This window comes from Pelodiscus sinensis, chromosome 3 (genome assembly GCF_049634645.1).
Source record: "Pelodiscus sinensis isolate JC-2024 chromosome 3, ASM4963464v1, whole genome shotgun sequence".
Classification (NCBI taxonomy): Eukaryota; Metazoa; Chordata; order Testudines; family Trionychidae; genus Pelodiscus; species Pelodiscus sinensis.
This window is the reverse complement of record NC_134713.1, coordinates 4,165,341-4,186,740: the sequence shown is the minus strand read 5'-3', so window position 1 is coordinate 4,186,740 and position 21,400 is coordinate 4,165,341. Positions and strand designations below refer to the sequence as shown.

The 21,400-nt window shown below is 41.6% G+C and overlaps 1 protein-coding gene across 4 annotated transcripts in view; it reads left to right on the top strand.

Annotated features, from left to right (window-relative positions):
* The window catches only part of MSRA (methionine sulfoxide reductase A), a 419,965-nt gene that overhangs the window by 32,334 nt on the left and 366,231 nt on the right, over positions 1 to 21,400 (top strand). Inside the window, exon 1 of one of the 4 annotated variants that reach the window (XM_075923253.1) lies at positions 19,322 to 19,395. The exons of the other annotated variants lie outside the window; for them this stretch is intronic. Coding sequence (XP_075779368.1) covers positions 19,350 to 19,395 — 46 coding nt within the window. The 5' untranslated portion in view covers positions 19,322 to 19,349. Of the gene's footprint in view, positions 1 to 19,321; positions 19,396 to 21,400 lie in introns of those variants that run through there. 4 annotated transcript variants of the gene reach the window in all.

Genomic DNA, 21,400 nt, shown 5'->3' with positions numbered 1-21,400 from the left:
TTCGTACATGACATTTTCATAAGTAAACTAGGGAAATGTAGTCTAGATTAAATTACTTTAAAGTGAGTTCACAACTGGTTGAATGCTCATATTCAAAGAGGAGTTATCAATGTTTCTCTGTCCAACTGGGAAAGGATATCTAGTTAAAAGGGGTTCTTTAGAGCCATGCTTCTCAATCTTTTTTTAAAAAGTACCCCCCTTTAAAAAAAAAAAAAAAAAAGTACCCCCAGCACCTACAGTTTTCAGACACACAGTTTTTTTCCCATTATTGCAACACATTTGTTTAAACAACTTACTCGTAGCTGGGTGGGTGATTAAATTTTTGGGTGTAAAAAGTACAAAAATAATAAAGCGCTGTAAAACTTAAAACAAAAATTCAGTTTTCTCCAAATTTCAGTTGTGTTGATGTACCCCCCTCCAGACTTCTCTTGAGTACCCCAAGGGTACTCGTACCACTGGTTGAGAAACACTGCCTTAGAGATCAGTCCTGGGTAGTTAAGCTTTAGGATAATCTTCCAATGGAGGCTGTGGAATCCCCATTGTTGGAGGTTTTAAAGAAAAGACCAAACATCTGTCAGGGAAGGTCTATGTTTAATTGGTGCTGCCTCAGCACAGGATGCTAGACTTGACCTTTTGAGGTCCCTTCCAGCTCTACATTTGTATGATTCTATGATCTGTATTGTTTTGGAGCTTCACAAATTTAAAAATAAAAAAAAACCTGGCACAAAGTTCTAAAAGTTGCACATGAAGTTACCTTGTAGAACTTCTACCTCAGTCCACCACAGAAGTCTCGTCAACACATCAAGCTACTCTTTCCCAAAAAGTGTCTGAGAAGAGGTGAACTTTGCAATGTGGCTGAAAGGTTAAAGAAATTGGTGTTTTGGCAAACTAAGGGTTCGTCTACACGGGATCTGGGAATGAGCTTCCCGGTGCAGGTAGGTAGACTTGCACTAGAGGGTCTCAAGGTAGCATGCTAACATGGCAATTCTGACTTGGCAGAAGCAGTCACTCAAACTCACCCACCTTCCTTAGCCTTCAGGACTCAAGAAAGAACAACTGTGTTGTTATTTTTAACGTGTCCACTTGAGCTCAGCTATTGTGATTCTGTCTGTTCGGGCACTGAGTCTCGCTCCCAGTTGCAGTGCAGATGTAACACTGGAATCTGTTTTGTCGTTCTGAGTGAATGGCCTGCCTGCAAGGCTTACATTTTGTTAGTCCTCCCTTTTTAAACCAAAGTGTCTCCTGTTGAAATGCCTCCTCTAATCAGCTTTGGAAATACTGCATAAGGAGTGTGGTTTCTCTAGTAACACAAGGTCACAAAATGTTTAGGACTTTATACTTCCTAAGAAGAGGAAGTTAGCTTCTAGTCCTAAACTTAGGCTTCTTCATAAGGAGAGGAAGTTACATACATTGAGCTAGAGAACATAGGTTATAGTTATAATGTTGAGAAATCATTTTTACTGCATAAATTTACTGTGTTCATTAAGGTAAGTACCTATTTAAAAAAAGTTCACTTTTTTGGTTTGGCAAATAGGTTATAAATAAGAGAGAGGTGTATTCCTGTGATTTTTTCTCAAGGAAACAGAGCTCCTAATGGGACCTTGTTACATTTTAAAAGGATTGTAATATACTGAAAAATTTTCCATTCAAGTGAACTTTAAATACTGTGTAGTTTCTCTTATGACTTCGAAAACAGGAACCTTTAAGTTTTAAGTTAAAAAGTTACCTATTCCCTCCCCCTCCTCATCTTGAAATGTGTGGAATTTGCTAAGCCTCATTGTCCATCAGTAGACAATTGGGAATGGATTTAATTTTAATTTTCAGCTCATTCCTAACAATGGCTATACTGGTAAGAGCCACTATCTTTCACAGTGAAATTTAAGAAAGTTAAAATGTGAGTGATTTGGGCACGCAAGATCTTATTTTAAATCTATTTGCTCCCATTCTTGAAATCTTCCCATGAGTCTCGGTAGCAGAAAAGGACAACCTAACATTGTTAGAAGTATTTGGCACTTATTGAAATGTACAAACACCCTCCTTCAAAAGAATCTTGATTTACTGCAGGTTGTTCATGTGTCGCATGCGGACATTTTTAGAGAACAGATTTCTTATCACTGAACAGTGAATGGCTTCCAGTACTCCACGATCGCTGAGTAGAAATGTTTATAACCATTGTAAAAGGTAGGAAACCATGAAATCTATAAGGCGATTTGGCAGATGAAGTGGTTGCTGGTGCCAGGATTTGGTTACTGATCCACAGTTTCCTGTTTTTAAATGTATTAATTCATCTGTAAAGGGCATCTTTTTGGAAACAAGAACTCAGACAGACTGGCACAGGCTGGAGCTCCGCCAAGGCTGTTTGGGAAGGTTGCCATGCTGAGAGAGAGAGAGAGAGAGAGCGAGAGCTGAGGAAAGAAAAATAAGGCAAGACTTGGCACAGCTCAGTCAAATCAGCTTCTTTTGTCTGCTTTCTCGGCTTGAGCTTCAAGAAAGAAAACCGTCCTGGGGTACAGAAAAACTCACAACTTTTTGGTTTTCAAACTCAGAAGGCTTTTTAAGTCTGTTGGGCTATTTGAAAGCGGTGGTACATTAAATGATGTTGAGTCACCAGTGTTAAGGGAAATAAAAGACTTTTTTAATGATGCCTTCACAATGTCTGTCCATACATATGGGAAATACGGTATCTGATTTTTGTATGTATGATTAAATTGTAAGGGAGACAGGAGTAATTTGGAAGATAAAGGAATTTCTAAATAAAAGGGATCATTTTTAATTTTTTTGCGAAAAAAGTCATGAACATAAATCTGCTTTAAAACCAAATCTGACCTCCTTCGGAATTGATTCAGAATGGAAATTTCAACCTTTTTCATATATGCTACAGACATTAACTTTTAAAGGAGCCTTCTTTAAGATTTCATCTGACCCAGCAGTGAAGTAAGAGTAGAGACAAAGTTGTTTTATCTTAGTGTAAAAGAAAATGAGCTCTTAAAGCAACAGCATTCATTTCTGCTGCTTCATGCTGTCCTAACTACATCCCCTAGCAATTAGTGACTACATTGAAGACCAGCAGGGCAAGCTGAAGACACCCAGACTACGCCTGAAGGGCAAGCAAGAAATGTGAGCATGGTCATTTTGTTGTTGCTCTAAAACATTTTAGTGCCTATTAATAAAAGATGTGTGAGATTAGTGAATTCTCTACACGAGGAAGAAATAATATGAGATGGAGAAGAATTCACTTCTGTCAATTGAGGAATGGTTTGAGGAGAATAGAGAACTGATTACATTGGATAAGCAAACTTTGGTTTGTAATTAAAATACCTATATTGTAACTTTATGAAAAAAATCTGTCCTTTTCTTATGATCGGATTAAACAATTCATTGATGACTGAAGCTGGGATCCCTTACAATTTCAATAATATTAAAGACTCTGAAAATCTGTTGTTTGTTCTATAAAAAGTACCTGGATTTTCAGTGAGACAGATTCCTTTTTAAAATTTCATAGCCTCAAATACTGATATATTGCCTGTTAGGCCTGGATATGGTTGGATTATACTACTTCTACTCTGACAATCAGCATTGTTTCAGAGAGTAACTGTAAAGCATAGATTTTTATGGATCATCTTCATTTATAGTAAGTATTTTGCTGTATTTAAAGAGAGGTTGTTCAGTTTGTAAGATTTACATATTCTGGCATTCTATAAGAGTATTTTCCCCTTTTCTTTGTATATAGTGGATAGCGGGTGGGATAACAAAAATCCAAAAGCCCAATTCATGTGAGCACCAGGTATTGCAATCTCTATGAAAGATTTTAACAGAATCTGTGCTTTTTGTTTTAAAGGTACACCTGGGTCTGTGAATTTTAGACTGCTGAAAATTAGATTTTGTATATATAGAAGAACTTAGGTTGTTGACTGGTACTTTAAAAATGGTTTCATAGCAATATGTGTCAGGGATTTGTTAAATAAATGGACCTTATTAAAGATAAACAAGAGTTAGATGCTGTGTAATTAACATAAGTTTTACAGGGCCCCTTTTACTTTATATATTAATGTTCTTCTAAATAAATATTTCCATCAGTTGATTTCTTGAGATTATAAAAATAAGAACCTTGCCAATGTAGATTGTTAAAATGTGGTGTTCTCCAGAAATATTTATTCAAATGGGTGCCCAGCCATAGATGACAAACTGATATTCATTAGAAAGGAAATGTTTGCATGAGTTCTGTTTTGCCTGTAGTGTAGTTAGCCAGTACATTGTTCATGCCTGTTCAAACAGGAACATGTGATGTGATTATGGAAACAAAGATGTCTCGGCATGTAAGTTTACAATTGGAGAAACACCTTAAGTTTAACTGTCATACATCATATACTGACCTACATTTCTCCTTGTGTTTCTCAGAAATAGTATGAAGTGTCAGATTTTATCCTGTTTTGTTTAATTATTTATTGCATTTTAAAATGTAAACTTTTTTCAGAGGAAGCGCTGAGTATTAGAATAACCTTGTTTAACTTCTAAATGCTTATACAGTTTCACAAATGGATCTCAGGGCAAGGATAAACATTTATTAATTGGCCAGTTATACTTTTTAATGTGTTTGCTCTAATTTTGGAAATTGTTATTTTTAGTAAATACATTTGTTTTCCCAAAGTGAGATGTGGCCCATTGTAGCTTTTCTTTTGGTCTGCCTAAGTTTTATTTAATAAATAAAGGGGGAATTTTGTCTCATGTAAAAACACTTCTCTCTAAAGACTTCAAGTAAGTGCTTGTGAGAACAAAACACAACCCTCCCAGACTATCAATAACTTGATCAGCTTAACTTACAACGCTACAAGGGAGGAAATGGCTGTTCTTGTAAAACTAATGGTTTTATAGGAAAATTAAAATTGCCATAGGAGTTTGACATGCTTCATCACTTATTTTATTTTGATTCTACACCATAATTTAGAGCTTTCTGTATAATTTAATTGCAGTAGTAGACATTTAAAACCTCGATTATTAATTTCATGACTTTTAATAACTTGATTTTAAATGAACAACTTGTATTTAATTTGATTCTCTCAATATATATTGTATCTTGAACTGCATTATTCTTCAGAGTAAAACTCATAAGAGAGGGAGGTGGGAATAAAGATTTAGGTAGGATTTGATTACTGTTATTAAATTACAAGCAGAGACACTCATATTTTTCCCTACAATATGGTTCACCTGTTATACAGTAAAGGGCATGTATCTGATCTCATTGATACACACTAATATAAACCAAGAGTGACTTCTTTGAAGTCAGTGGAACTATCCTATAGCAAAAGAGATATGAGAGCAGAATTGGGCCATAAAGGCCTTCTTCAGCACTTTTAAATGTACATATACTTGTACAATTTTCACACTGATACTTGTTTATGGGCTTTAGACAGATGCATAGAAAACTGGAAATTTCCAGTATGATCATGGACATGTTTTAAAACCTGATCATCAAAGAGAATAATATGAATTATTATACAATTTTCATAGATTTTTGCATTATTTTTACCACAAAGAGGCCACCAGTAGACACTGTGGTGAAAACAATACAGATCCATGGGAGGTGCTGAAGAGTGCCTCAATATAGTCTACTGATGCTGAAGCTCCAAGTTTTACCTTTTCTGAGGCTACCTCATTTTCCACTACCAATATTTTTTTTAAATAAAGGACGTTAGTGAAAGGGTCTTTATGCTTTCATTTGTCTGATGATCAACTCTTTCTCGCTTTTATAGATGGCTCCTCCATTTATAGTAACAGTTTTGGGACTGCTGTCATCATTTTAATTCTTTCATGTGAGTTTTGCTTTTTTCCAAATTTATAAAACCATAAACTCTTCCCTGACACTTTAGTTACAAGTCTCATCCTGTCTTCACAAGGAGTGAAGAGCAGGCGCTATAGTTTATTTTCAAACTGTATCATGCCATTATTGGCTCTAAATCTAGGGGAGAAAGCTTTTTACTTACTGCCTGTAGTATTAATTAGGGCCTGTGAATCCAAAGAACTAACTCTAAGCACAGTGTATCTTGAAGCCCACAGTGTATTAACTGTCCTGAAGTCCTGATTCTTCTTGAGTGTATTTCTGGGCAGCCATCACCAACTTTCCCGGGGCTGGAGCTGGCACCCAGTGAAAATAGGGAGGATAAGGCATATGCTGAAGGTAGGGAGGTAGAGTGCGTCTCAGGAGCTAGGGATTGTGGGTTTGAGTTTCCCTCCGCCCTGGGAGAAGCCTGGCAGCCATCACCAGCTTCCCTAGGGCTGGAGCTCTAAAGGTAAGGAGGTGGGATGGATCTGCCAGTGGCCTAGAGAATAAGGCATCAGCCTCTGGAGCGCAGGATCAGCAGTCCCAACGTATTTTAATTCAGCAATATTAATAAATTAAATAATAGTAAAACATTATTGTTTTCAGTGTTGCTGTAGCCATGTTGGTCCCAGGATATCAGAGAATCAAGGTGGGTGAGATACCCTGGACCTAGTAAATTACATTATTTAGCTAGCAGCTGAAGTAAACTTGATGTTTTACAGGTGCACGATTATCTGGGTATGCAGTTGTGTGTTAGGGAAAGTACAGACAAATGACTGGGGAAGGAGTATAACAAAAGTAAAGTAATGAGCAATTATGCTTGGCACAGGACTTTTTCATTCCAAATGCCACAAGTCTCATGAAATTCCACAAAGTCCCATGTTTCAATCCCTGATATTCCAATTCCAGCCCTAGGATTAGACACAGACCTTCAGAGTAAAGAATGAATTATGTATTTAGGTTGTTTCTTCTTTCTTCCAGTGCATCAAACGCTAAGCAGTATCTCTTTCTTACTCATATTTCTAGAACTCCTATCATCTTGTTATCTAAGTTCCATAGGTGTAACACCAAGTACTCATTATTAATATACTATATACATTTAATCATTATTTTATACATTCTCTCACACTTCCCAGAAGTACAATTATTTCCTAATTGGTTGTAAGAAAGAAAATGAAGCTGGAAGAAAAGAGGGGAAGTTCTTTATTATTCACTTACAGAAAATGAAAAGAGGAAAAAGCACAGTACTAAGTTCATGTTTGGTATAATTCCGAAGAAGTCAGTGAAGTTATATCATAGATATAGGCATGTTAGCAATAAAAGGGTGATCAGAGAGGATGTGGGGCCCTTACTAGATGAGGGAAGTAACCTAGATGATATGGGAAAAGCTGAAGTACTCAATGCTTTCTTTGCCTCTGTTTTCACAGGCAAGGTCAGCTCCCAGACTATTGCACTAGGCAACAAAGTATGGGAAGGAGGTGGGCAGCCCTTGGTGGGCAGCCCTCTGTCTTCACAGGCAAGGTCAGCTCCCAGACTATTGCACTAGGCAACAAAGTATGAGAAGGAGGTGGGCAGCCCTTGGTGGAGAAAGAACAGGTTAAGAACTATTTAGAAAAGCTAGACATACGCAAATCCATGGGTCCGGATTTAATGCATCCGAGGGTATTGAGGGAGTTGACAGATGTCATTGCGGAGCCTTTGGCCATTATCTTTGAAAACTCATGGAGATCGGGAGAGATCCCGGATGATTGGAAAAAGGCAAATGTAGTCCTCATCTTTAAAAAAGGGAAGAAGGACAATGCAGGGAACTACAGACCAGTCAACCTTACCTAGTTCCTGGACAAATCATGGAGAGGATCCATAAGAAATCCATTTTGAAGCACTTGGAAGAGGGGAAAGTGATCAGGAATAGTCACCATGGATTCATGAAGGACAAGTCATGCCTGACCAATCTGATTAGCTTCTATGATGAGGCAACTGGCTCTGTCGACATGGGGAAGTCAGTGGATGTGATATATCTTGACTTTAGCAAATTAAGGAAGTATGGATTGGATAAATGGACTGTAAGGCAGATAGAAAGCTGGCTAGATTGTTGGGCTGAACTGGTAGTGATCAACGGCTCGATATCAGGTTGGCGGTCAGTTTCAAGTGGAGTGCCCCATGGATTGGTTCTAGGGCCAGTTTTGTTCAACATCTTTATTAATAACCTGGATGAGGGGATGAACTGCACCCTCAGAAAGTTTGCAGATGACACTAAGCTAGGAGGAGAGGTAGATACGTTGGAGGGCAGGGATAGGGTCCAGAGTGACCTGGACAGATTAGAGGATTGGGCCAAAAGAAATCTGATGAGGTTCAACAAGGACAAGTGCAGAGTCCTGCACTTGGGACAGAAGAATCCCAAGCACTGTTACAGGCTGGGGACTGACTGGCTAAGTAGCAGTTCTGCAGAAAAGGACCTGGGGATTACAGTGGATGAGAAGCTGGATATGAGTCAACAGGGCGCCCTTGTATCCAAGAAGGCTAATGGCATATTAGGTTGCATTAAGAGGAGCATTGCCAGCAGATCTAGAGAAGTGATTATTCCCCTTTATTCGGCACTAGTGAGGCCACATCTGGAATATTGTGTCCAGTTCTGGGCCCCCCACTACAAAATGGATGTGGACACATTGGGGAGGGCCCAGCGGAGGGCAACCAAAATGATTAGGGGGCTGCAGCACATGACCTATGAGCTGAGGGATTTGGGTTATTTAGTCTGCAGAAGAGAAGAGTGAGGGGGGATTTGATAGCAGCCTTCAACTTCCTGAAGGGAGGTTCCAAAGAGGATGGAGAAAGGCTGTTTACAGTAGTGACGTATGGGTGGTGAAGCACTGGAATGGGTTATTTAGGGAGGTGGTGAAATTTCCATCCCTAGAAGTTTTTAAGTCTTGGCTTGACAAAGCCCTTGCTGGGATGGTTTAGTTGGGGTTGGTCCTGCTTTGGGCAGGCAGCTGGACTCAATGACTCTTGAGGTCTCTTCCAGCCCTGGGATTCTATTGATAGACTTAGCTTATTATAGATAATATTCTCTTGTGTTTCCATGAGTAACCTGCTAGATTTCTCATACCTTTCCAAAAGTTGTACCCAGGGTATGCTAACACGAATTTGTCTAGAACCTTTGAAATATTCACTGACTTTTTATTGCATTTCTAACAAAATAAAGGAAATGCAGGCCTGTGATCCTCTTCTAGGTTTGGTGGTCAAGGTGCTCAGCCAAGTTTATTGTTGATGAAGCACAGTATTAGCCCTCTGGATTAATGGGTGCAGGTGCACTACCACATGTATGCCTGTGAAAAGGTAAAGGCTCAGGACACCATAACCCTGACCTGTCAGCTGACACAGATACCTTTCCTATGACTTCTCTTTTTATGGATTGAAAGAAAGAAGTTACATATTACACTGCCAATGTTATTAGTTACCACTCTTATCCTTGTACTTGAAGGTTAGAACTAAACATTCTCATCCATTATCCTGTCATTTCCTTCTTTTCTTTTGAAGGATTGATGTATTCTTGTGCCATCTCTTTAAAAATTGTTTACATATTTACTTAAAAGACTTGCATACTTTTGTACTGTCCTCTCTGATCTGAAATGATACTTACTTGGTTAGTTGACATGCTGCTAAAACCAGGCCTACTCTGGTTCACAGCCGTTGGTTCACATGGTTACTTATGCTTAGGGCTTTTGCAAGGCCTACAATATTTAAGGCACAACTGCAGTCTGTCTAAATGTGAAGAAAACATAGAAAGAATAATAAGAGGACAATATGGTTTCCTGGGGAGTTCTCTAATAACCTGAAACTCAAAAAGGAACCCTCAGAAACAGGAAATATGGAAAAATTGGTCTTGAGAAGTACAAAGAATAGCATGAGGATGTAGGGAGAAAATCAGAAAGGCTAACACACAAAATGTGTTACATCTAGTAAGAGAAATAAAAGCCAATAAGAAATGGTTCTATAAACACATTAGAAGCAAAAGAAATACAAAAGAAAGTGTAGGTCCATTACATAGTTGGGTATGGAGTGTTAATAATGAACCCTGTAACTGAGGGATACTTGGGGTCTTGGCTGGATGTGTTCTCCCAGGTCTGGACTTTGGAGTATGGGGTGGAGAGTAAGGTAGGGTAAACCTTCATTATGAGGCCTTATCTGTCAAGGGTAAGGCTGATCTTCATTCTCTGGTCTCAGAATAGCTGCTACTCCTTGCTTTGATTAGCCCTTGTTAGCCCTTGGAGCTTGCTGCTTCTGGGTTGTGTTTGTGGGTTGTCAGTCTCGAAAGAGTTCTTTCCTCCCTCACCACTTCTTCAGGAGTCCATGGGCTGGGTCTATTTATCCTTTGTCTCATGACAAGAAGACACAAAGGAACTGTACAAGGACAGTCAGTTGACAGTCTGCATGCTCATCCTGGCCACAGCCCTCATTCACTTCCAGACAGTGTTTTTGAGTTTCTGTACCAGTGCCAGGGGCTGCATGGGTGGGCTAAACCTTTGCTTTCTGAAGCAGTGACAGTAAGTCTCTTAATTGCAGTTGGCCAAATATGGCCATCTTTACTGTTGAATAGTTGAAGTTGAATTGTTGGTTGAGGACCCAATAAGCTGTCCATGCTTCTCTGGACAGGGACCAGGTGGATGGCCCTGGAACTCCATTTGGCTTTTAAGTCTGTGTACAGGGCAGGTAGGGATACCCAGGCTCCCCTACTCCACTGGGTTCCACCTCAGGATGTTTAGTTCAGCAGGCACAATCAGTTGTTAACAGCTCTCCTGTTTATACCTTGAGCTCCTTCCTAGCTCCCTTAGTTCTGAAGGCTTCTGCAGCCTGGGGCTCTGCTAGTCCCTTAGGGTATGTCTGCTAGTCCCTTAGGGTGGAACGAGGAGTAACGGTAGTTCGGAATAGGAAGCCTAGTCCGAACTACCTAGTTCGTGCCGCGTGTAGCCGCGGGGCACGGAGTCCGAACTAGTGGACATTTAAAAATGGCGGCGCCTGGCAACATGCAAATGAAGCCCAGGAAATTCAAATCCCGGGCTTCATTTGCAACTCCGGTTGACTACATTAACCACCCTAGTTCGAACTAGGGTGGTAGTGTAGACATACCCATATTTAGGTTGTTGTCACTCTAGGGCAGCTTCTCACCACCTTTCTCGCAGGACCTTCTTTCTCTGGCCTTTCTGCTCCTTTGGCAGCCACCCCGCCACACTGCTTTTCTGCTCATTTATTTTCCCAGTTGCTGTGTCGCTGCCAATCAGGACGGGCTTGCAGTTCCTGCATTAATTCCTTCTTTGCACGCCCGCATCTACTCTATATACCCCGTGACAGGTGTTATTAACAGAAGTTAAGTATATATATATATATATAACATACATAAGAACAGCCATACTGAGCCAGACCAAAAGTCCATCTAGCCCAGTATCCTATCTTCCCACAGTGGTCAATACCAGATGCCCCAGAGGGAGTGAACAGAACAGGGAATCATCAAGTAATCCCTCTCCTGTCTCCCATTTCCAGCCTCTAACAGAGGCTAGGGACATCATTCCTACCCATCCTGGCTAATAGCCATTTCTGTGAGCTCACAGACATTTACCCCCCATCCCTTCCCCTTCTGTTCTGAAATTTGATTTGTCCTTTTCATGTGTATTCATTTTTTTAATTGTATCCTTTGGTATATATATTTGTGACAATTTTCTTCCACTATTTGATCTGAGGAAGTGGGTCTGGCCCACGAAAGCTCATCACCTAATAAACCATCTTGTTAGTCTTTAAAGTGCTATATAGTCCTGTTTTTTGTTTCAGCTACACCAGATTAACACGGCTACATTTCTATCGTAATTACATTCATCATCCTAGTAGGTGAGAAAATATCACAGTAGCATTTTACTTCAGAATAGAAAACTACATAAAAACGAGGAATCTAATTACACAGAAATTGACAGGAACAGTCACAAGAATGAAATGTCTACAAGCTGCACAGAAACTTTTTTAAAACATTGACTTCGAGCCTCTATTATGATGTATTTGACCTTAGACCTATGTGCATCCTGTGCTTTGCTGCACTTTGGGCTAGCCATACTTGTCATCTTTAACTGTCAATTGCCCTTCTCTTCAGATTTTCCCTCTTTATGTTGAAGTGCTTGATATCATTCAGAACTGTTCATTTCCATGTTGTTTATGGTGGTCTTGCATTTTCTGGCTTTCTTTCAAGAGTGGTATTTGGTAAGCATTCTTTTTCCATTCTGAGCACATACCCAGCCACTGATGTCTTTTTGTGTAGATTATTTATGAAAGGGTGCTTTCTCCAGTAATTTTTCTCACTTCTTCATTTGTCTGTCTATCTATGTTATTCCGAAAATTCTTCTTTGACATTTGTGATGAAATGCATCTATGCTATGTGTATCTTTTCTTGGTAAGTTCCTATGTCTCACTGCTATATGGTATGACAGCAATAACAATTGCTTTTATATGTTCAGTTTTTTCTTGAGGAAGATGTTTTTGAGTTGCCAGATGCTTTCCCGATTCTTCTAATTTCCTTGGAGCCGGTACCATCTTTCGAGATACATAAAAATGTCCACCTTCTTCGGTTTCTTTTCAACTTTGATTTCTGTCCTTGTAGTCTCCATTAACATGACTTTACATTTCTTTGCTTTGAATCTCAGACCTATCTTCTCCATTATTTCTTTTATTTGGGTTGTGCATTTTTGTAGACTGTTGACATTTCTCTCATCAATGAAGATACCATCAGCAAAGTCTAGATCAAATTGTTTTGAATTATTCCATGTGAGGCTACCTATTCCACTATCTCATTGCATTAATCCATAGTTGCTGACCAGCATGAACAGAAAAGGAAAGAGGAAGCTCCCCTGCCTTTCACTTGTTTTGATACTGAATGGTTTGTTCAATCAATTTTCCATTTTAATGTAGCACTTTGAGATGATGTAGAATGCTTTCATAATTTTGAGTAATATGGAATTCCAACAAAATTTTTCCACATTGTTTCTCTGTTTACACTATCAAATGCCTTTTGAAAGTCCAAAAACTTGATTGCAAGACTGCCTTGGAATTCAATTGTGTTCTCTATAATTGGTCTCAGGGTGAAAATAACCTCTGTGCACGATTTCCCTTGTCTAAATCCAGATTGTCATTCACTTAGCATAGCATCTATCTTTCCTTTCATTCTGTTCAAGAGGACTGTTGCTAATATTTTCCTGTGACAGATAGAAGTGTTACTCCCCTCCAGTTTGAGCAATTGCTTGCCTTAGATCACCTTTCTTTGGTAATTTGATTATGATACTGAAAGTCCATTCTTCTGGCATTTTCTCCTCTGCTTATAGTCTGATCTTGTCAAAATAGCTGTGCTAGAAGCGCCTGAAAAGATAATTGGTAGAAAAAGAGGAAGCAATAAAGAACAGTGGATCTCAGAAGAACCATGGAATAATATAGACAAAAGAAAACAAAAGTCTCTAGTAGTACAACAACATGCAACTGAAGAAACAAAATAAGCCCACAGAAACCTTAATAAAATAGTAAAGAAACAATGCAACAATGATAACTGACATTGCATAGATAGCAAGGCTAGTGAAGTTGAATGAAGCAGGGGAAAGAAAAGATACACAAGGAGTCTACATAATCCTGAAACAGTTAAAGGAATATGGATCAAAATTCAGAGTGTTGTAATGAAAAGAAGGTGAAGATGTGGAATCAGTCATCTATTTGCTGTGCAATAAAATTCAATGTAAGCTCCCAAATAAAATAAATAGTTAGCACCTGGAACTGGCCACTGTTGAAAGACAGGATACTGGGCTACCTGGATTTGTCAGTGCATGCACAGGTACAACTGTCTCCCCTCCTTGCTGCTTCATGGTGTGATTTGTACATGCATAAGGGCCGGCTATGAGAGTGCTGGGAAATGTAGTATCTGAGATGTCAGTGCGTGCACAGCTCTGACTGTTCCTCATCCCCACCATCACACAATGTGATCTGTATTATACATGTCCTGGGCCTCATTAGAAAGAAGTCAACAAAGTTTTACTTAGTGCAGCAGATTGCCTTTAGCAGCCTCCGCATGGTTGTAAGTGAGAGTAATACTTGGCCCCAGGACTACAAGCTTTCCCTCCTGGATAGACTAGGCAACCATTCTCATTCTGATTGCCAGTTATGTTGAAAATAGATTAAAAAATGTGTTTAAAGCCTACACCCTGGATGCATGTACTTACCTGTGGTAAAGCTCTATCAGCAGGTGTATAAAACAGATGGGAAGGATTTTTACATTTTCAATTTAATTAAGTCAACCCTCCAGTTTCAGTCCAGAATGTTTTCTGTCACTGTGAATGTATTTTCCTACTGGCATTAAAACTGGTGAGCACAGCAAAATATAAATTAAAAACTGGAGTTAAAAATGCTAATGTCAGATGGGAACGGACTTTCAAAAATCAAGGGTGGTTTTATCATCAGAATAAATTCAGAATTTTGGCTTGTTTTAGTGATATGTAAATACTACTGTAATAAAAAGGTCCCCAAGCCTTCTGTTGTAAATCCTAGTCTTTTGAGCAAGGTGTGCCAAGAGTTTTAAAATGTACAGAGAGGAAACATGACATAAGAGTACAAGGTCATAGCCTGTAAGAGGCCTTTGTTTTCTGTTGTGTTTTATTCCAGGACCAGCACTGACTTTGTCATTTGTATATGTCACTGAGGCCCACATTTTTTAAAGTGGCATGTAATCTTGTATGCTAAATTTTTTGGGTTCAACTTTAGATATCAAAGGCTAGATTTTGAGCTCTGAAAATGCTGTTTGTAGTCCACAAGAGCTGAGGGTGCTAAACATTTTGATAATCAAGTTTTAGGGGCCTGTATTTGGACACTGTAGGGCACTTTTGAAATAAATGTTGGCTTCCCTATGGCTCAGTTCTTCGAAATGGATATCAATTTGATTCATGTAATCATTCAGAATGAACTGATCACGATAGTAAATAGATACAAAATAGAACATTAAGATAAGCATGTCCAAAAGATCTATTCTATCCACTCTACTTTCGTATGTGGAATTAGTCTGGGGAGTCATGCTGGACATTTATGTATAGTCCTTGTTATCTAGAGAAAGCCTGCATAAAGAAATGGGCCTTATATTTTGTCTTGAAGGTGGCAAGAAGGATCTGATCTCAGGACATGGGGGAGTTTTTCTAGCTGCTGGTCTTCAATTGAAAATGCCACATTCTTGGATTTTAAGAATTTTTTTCAGCTTCTGTAATTTCACTAATCATAGCTGGTATGGTGGGCTGCTGAAAGACAGGTAATCTCTGAGGGTATGTCTACACTACAGGGCTATTTTGAATTAACTTATTTCGAATTAGTTAATTTGAATAAGCTAAATCGAAATTATGCATCTAGACACAAAAACTAATTCGAAATAGCATTTTTCTAATTCGAAATAGTGCATCCACATTGAGTGGACCCTGCATCGAAGGTAAGGCTGGCCGGAACCAGTGCCAGCAGGGCATCAGGGTCGGACTTAGTGTGTGGGGCTGCTGCCTCAGGCTAGCCGAGGTCTGTGCTTAAAGAGACCCGACCCCCCATCCCGGACAGACAGTTCTCAGGTTTCTCTGCTTGCTGGTCTATCTCGCTGAGGGACAGCAAAGCATTTGTGTCTCAGAGTGCTTTGCTTGCCCTCACTTGAGACACCATGGAACTCTGCAACATGGAACCAGACCTGCCCCATGGGACTCTGCTGCATCTCGTGGACACGTTGCCAGCAGCCTGGCTGCACTGTCTGCAGGCTGCCATCTGGGAGGACCATCGAGGGGATGTTAGGATCCGGGGGGCCCTGGGGGAGAGCTTCCACCCTGAGGAGCACTAACAGTCTCCCCGGTCTGCCCCACTGGGGGCTTGTCCCATTCCTCCCTCTCGTCCTTCCACTTACCCTTCCCTAGCCCCCCCTTCCTGACGTCAAAAGACACGTATTTTCAAAAATATAACCTGTCTTTATTTAACACAACTGGGGAGGGGGATTGAAACTCTGGGGAGATGGGGGGAAAGGAGGCGGGAGAGGGCAGGACAGAGGATGGGAGAGGGGAAGGGGAAACCTGGCAGGAGGGAGCTGGAAGGGGGAAGCAAGGGAAAGAAGGGGGAGGGGAAGCTCAGCACTCAGGGCTGGGGGTCTCTCCAGGCCAACCGCCACGCAGCACGGCGGGGGAGGGGGCCTCAGCATCCCCGGGGAGATGGGGAGGAGGGTGTGGAGGTTGAGGAGGAAGAGGTGGGAGGGGAGGCAGGAGTGGGAGGAGGAACAGTAGCTGGGGGGGGTGGCGGCAGGCGCAGGACCGGCACAGGGCAGCATGCTCTGCAGCAAGGCCTGCAGGTTTGCGTTCATGGCTTGGTCCTCAGCATGCTGCTCCCGGCGGAACTGCAGGTCCTCCAGCATCTAGTCCTGGATGGTGTGGTGCAGGGCTCGCAGGACCCCCAGGTGCTGGTCCCGGTACCCGTGCCGGGTGGTGTTGGTCCTGCTGAGGCCGCAGGTGCGGGAGCATGTCCCGAGCGGGGTGGTGCGCCCTGCACTAGCAGCTGGTGCAGCTGTGGAGAAAGAAGAGGCTTGGTCAGTTCTCCCTGAGGACACAGTGGATGATGCCTAGCCCCCCCCGCGACGTGAGGGTGACTGTGCCCTGCACCGTCAGAGCCGATGTGCTTGCACAGAGGCCATTGTCAGGATGTCTGGCTCTCCCCAGGACTGGGAGCTGCCCCAAAACCGCACCTATGCCCCTGTGCCATGTATAGTGTGGCCGGGGTGGGGGGGGAGATATCCCCTGCCTCTGTGTAGAGGGGGTGTGTGAAGGGAGAGCGTCCTGCTGGGTCCCGCCCCGGGGTTGGGAGCGTGTCAGGTTTCTTCACACACGCATGTGACTATTGGGCCATGGCCCCTGGATGTCACACAGCTGGAGCCATCTGCCCAAGGGTGGCATGGCACGTGCTTGCACGTGCACAGGTGGCTGTGTGATCCGTGGGAGTCATAGCCCACGCGCGAGGTCCCTGGTCTTCCTCTCCGCCTCCCCCCCCGGGTAGGGGACAGTGCTGGTACTTACCTGGTATGGACTCCCTGGACGACCCTGCCGACTCCGGTGCTGGGACAGCTGGCAGTGGCCCCTCCAGTGTGCTCGCGTCAGGTCCCTCCGGTCCCGGCTTGCTGCCTCCCGGACTGGCGTGGACCACCCCGCCTCCCAGGAGTCGGTCGAGGGTGGGGAGGTAGGGGCAGGTGTCAACCCCTGCTGCGGCACCGCGCCTGGTGGCCCTGGCATATGCCTGCCACAGCTCTTTCACCTTCAGGTGCACCTGCTCTTGGGTTCACCTATGGCCTTTCCTGGCCACTATGCGGCCGTAGACAGCCGCGATCCTCCGCCTAGTGCAGAGATCATGGACGTTCGGGGCCTCCCCCCAAACCTCAATGAGGTCCATGACCTCCGCACTAGTCCATGAGGGTGCATGCCGTCTACGGCCCCTGGCTGGCCCCTGGGAGCTGAGGGACTGGGCGGAAGACTGCTGGCTGGCACTGGCTGCCTGGCTCATCCTGGGGCCACTGGGTCAGGGGCAGAGACCTGGCTCTGGCAAGTGCTGTCTGGCCAGAGTCTACCCCTTTAAGGGCCCCGGGGCTGGGGGAGAGGAGAGGAGTTTTCCTGGTTTGGCCCAGAGTGGTCACCAGGGGGAACTGGAAAGGGCTGGAGGCCCCCTAATTCAAAATAAGTGTCTACACAGCACTTATTTCGAATTAGCTATTTCAAATTAGGTGTTATTCCTCGTAGAATGAGGTGTACCTAATTTGAAGTAAGGGCTCCACTATTTCAAATTTATTTCGAAATAGCGGTGTGTATGTGTAAACAACTATTCAAGTTAATTCGAAATAACGCCTGTTATTTTGAATTAACTCTGTAGTGTAGACATACCCTGAGATAGTTATGGTGTTATCCCTTTCTTGGGAGTTAGTGAAATCTGGGGAGCAGCAGTGTGATGTGCTGACAAAGATGTAATAAGCGAGATTTAATGGGGTTATGAAAGATTCCAGCTAAGCAGTAAGAAAGAGACTTCTAGATTTTGGGGATAATACAGTAAAAGGACAAAACTATAAGTGGGAGGAGAAAAGAAAGGTGAGAAGAATGAGATGGTCTAGATAATTAGTAAACTAGTTTATTAATAGGATTTATTGTTAATACTTCTAATAAACCTGGTTGAAAAACTATTTGATTTAGAATGTCAAAGTCTGTACATTTTTCAAGAAGGTGGCAGTAACTAAATGTGTTCCCTTCTCCTCCATATTCTCTTTTCCCTTTCTTCTGCCGTGCTGCTTGTTAGGTTTTAAACATTTATGGGGAAATATCATTTTAAAAGGGCTTGTAGCACAAAGGTAATAATCAGAGTGCCACGCTGTTTTATGAGGCAATAATCCAGTTCCTTTGTTTGAATAAACTGCTTGGCCTTCCGTCTCCTAGTCTTTACCTTAGGGAACTGGGTTGGATGATTGCCTTGAAATATAGTGTGGTATTCTTGTTTTTGATTAATTATAAATCTTTGCCTATCAGTAATATTCCAACCCTCTTCATTCCCCATTATTTCTGTACTTTCCACACCTACGGTGCTCTGCTGGACTCAGACAGTTCCCAAGTAGAAACTCTGTAGTCATGACTAGCTTGTGGTATGCTCACTGTTCCATTTTGAAAGTGTGTGTGAGTGTGTGTGTGTGTGAGAGAGAGACACGCACACATTCTGAGGTGCAGTCCAGACCAGTGAGAGGTTGTGTCTCCACCTGCCAATGCTTTACTCTTGTAGCACTCAACCTGAGATGCTCACAAACAGACTGCCAGTGTGTAGGTTGCATCCTGAATGTCTATGCATTGCTCTGACCCCACTAACCTGTCAACAACACTGGCTTCTGCCAACCTTAGTTATTGCTTACAGGGTGACCCCAACACACCTGCAGTCCCAAATTTCCCCAAAAATGTGTGTTCTGCATTGACCAGCCCTCCCTTGGACATTCCAGATGTTAAGATCCATTCCTCCTGTAAGGAGTCAACATTCAACCATTTGTTATTTTAACATGAGTTACCAAACAGTTGAGTACACCACATCACTGGATTGGTTTAGATCGGGGTGGGGAACCTAAGGCTTGGGGGCTGAATGCAGCCCCTGGCTTGCCTGGATCCCGTCCCTGAGGGTCTGATGTGCAAGGGGAACATGGAGAGTATCTTTCTCTTTGTCAGTCAGGGGCCACATCAGTGAGGGGTTGTTTTTGTTTTGCTTCTCACTTGTGTGCGACTCCTGACTGATTTTTCTGTGGGCCAGTGACCCCTGACCCAAAAACGGTTCCCCAAGTTTCTTAACAGAAGATAGGCTTTTATGTGAACGCAAGTATGAGAGAGAAAGTTAGACATGGTTATAAGCAAATACAAGTGAAAACATACATCTAAAAGTCTAAAACAACCTATCAAGTTTTGATTCATGGTTTTGTTTAAGATGACAGTCTTCCAGCAAGATAATGGCTGACCCTTTCATTGATCAGGATCTCTCCCAGAGGCTGAAAGGTACCGGTGCCTTTGTGATTTCTCTTTCAGCTGAGTGAACTTGGAGCTTTCTGTTCCTTTTATAGTCCAATGAGTCTTTCAAGTGGATTCTTCTAAAGATTACTCCTTAAAGTAAAGTGATTCCATGCTTTTTCATCCCCCACCTAGTGTTTCCTGAAATGCCAATTTACTCAGCCTCCTGCCATTTCTTCCCCCTGCTGTCATAAGAACGACCATACCAGGTCAGACCAAAGGTCCATCTAACCCAGCATCCTGTCTTCCAACAGTGGTCAATGCCAGATGCCCCAGAGGGCATGAACAGAACAGGGAATCCTCACGTGATCCCTCTCCTGTCATCCATTTGTAATCAGCCACGACAGTTGAATGTCACAGTTTGCTGGTTTAGATGAATGGGGCACAGATGGCTGGCATTCTCAGAGAATAGGGTAAATTTAAAAAAATCACTATGACTCAGTTTACCCATTTGTGTAATTGATTGCATACTAACTACATTACAAGGATATTTTATTATGTGTAAAATCCTCTAATGAACAATGATATATTTTATTCTTATTTTAATATGATTACTAATAAGTAACTGTCTATATGGAAATAAATATCTTTATTTTACCTTGTATGGGAACTAACACTAAAATGGAAAAATGTATTTCAATGTGAAACAGAATATATAGCAACATGCACAGAACTTGGGAGGGTGGAACACAAGTTGCAGGAGATTAGAGGACACACAAAGAAGTGTGTGGGCATGGCTAGAATTCTAGTTTCACTTTCAGCACTTCTCTTTATAACGAGTCAGCTGCATTTTAGAAACATGGAGTACTCCAATGTTTTAGTCCCAGTACATTGTTCATAACAAATATTTTCCCCTTACATGGACTCAGAAGATGCTTTTTTTCTTAAAAATAAAAGCAAAGCAGTACAAAAGAGCTTCTGATTACCTGATTATGCACAAATAAAATCACAGCAGAAATGCATTTTAATGTCACTATCAGCTGCATTATTGCTATGCTGTATGATCCCAACAGATATGCTCAAGTTTTCACCTTGTGTGAGTCTCCTTCAGTACTGATGCTGCCCTAGTGAACTGTAGCTATTGCCTTTGCAATGTAGCTGTCTTTGAAAAAGCAGGATTGCCTGTGGCAGTGAAAGAAAAATCAGAAGAAAATTAAATGATTAATTAATGTAATCTAGTGTCTGTTTTACCAGAGGCTTTTCAGGGACTTATTTAGCTCAATTAATGAGAGAAAATTCCGACAGCGGGTTTTCAGTGTAGTTTTTTGAAGAATGTAAAGTGACATATTATAGCTACTGGATGGAAAATGATCTTATGGTTCTTCAGACTGAGCCCCCCACTGAATGTATTTTTGAGCTTTTATTGTTTCAGGTCTTGTTTTTTTTCTTTTTAAACTAAGCTATTGCAAGGTTTCAACATTCTACAAATATCAAGGCCCATTGATCAGTGAAGAAGGAGAAACAATTAACAGGAAACCTGGATATGGCAAACGTGTTTAACAACTTCTCTGTTTTGGTTATTGTCAAGAAGGTGGATGGTGATGGGATGCCTAACCTAGTGGAAATGGGGTAGGTTTAGAAGTTTAAATAAAAAAAGAACAAGTTAAAAATTACTTAGAAAAGTTAGATGTTTTCAAGTCACCAGGGCCTGATAAAATGCATGCTAGAATACTCAAGGAGCTGATAGGGGAGGCATCTGAATCTTTAGCTATCATGGAAGGCGGGAGAGATTCCAGAAGACTGGAAAAGGGCAAATATAGTGTCCATCTATAAAAAGGGAAATAACCCAAGAAACTACAGACCAGTCAGTTTATCTTTCTTGGCACAGAAGTTAATGGAGCAAGTAATTAAGGAATCCATCTGCAAACAATCTGGAATATAATAAGGAGATAGGTAACAACCAGCATGGATTTGTAAAGAACAAATCATGTCAAATCAATCTGATAGCATTTGTTATAATCTCACATGACTTTCTTTTCTTTAAAATAGGAAA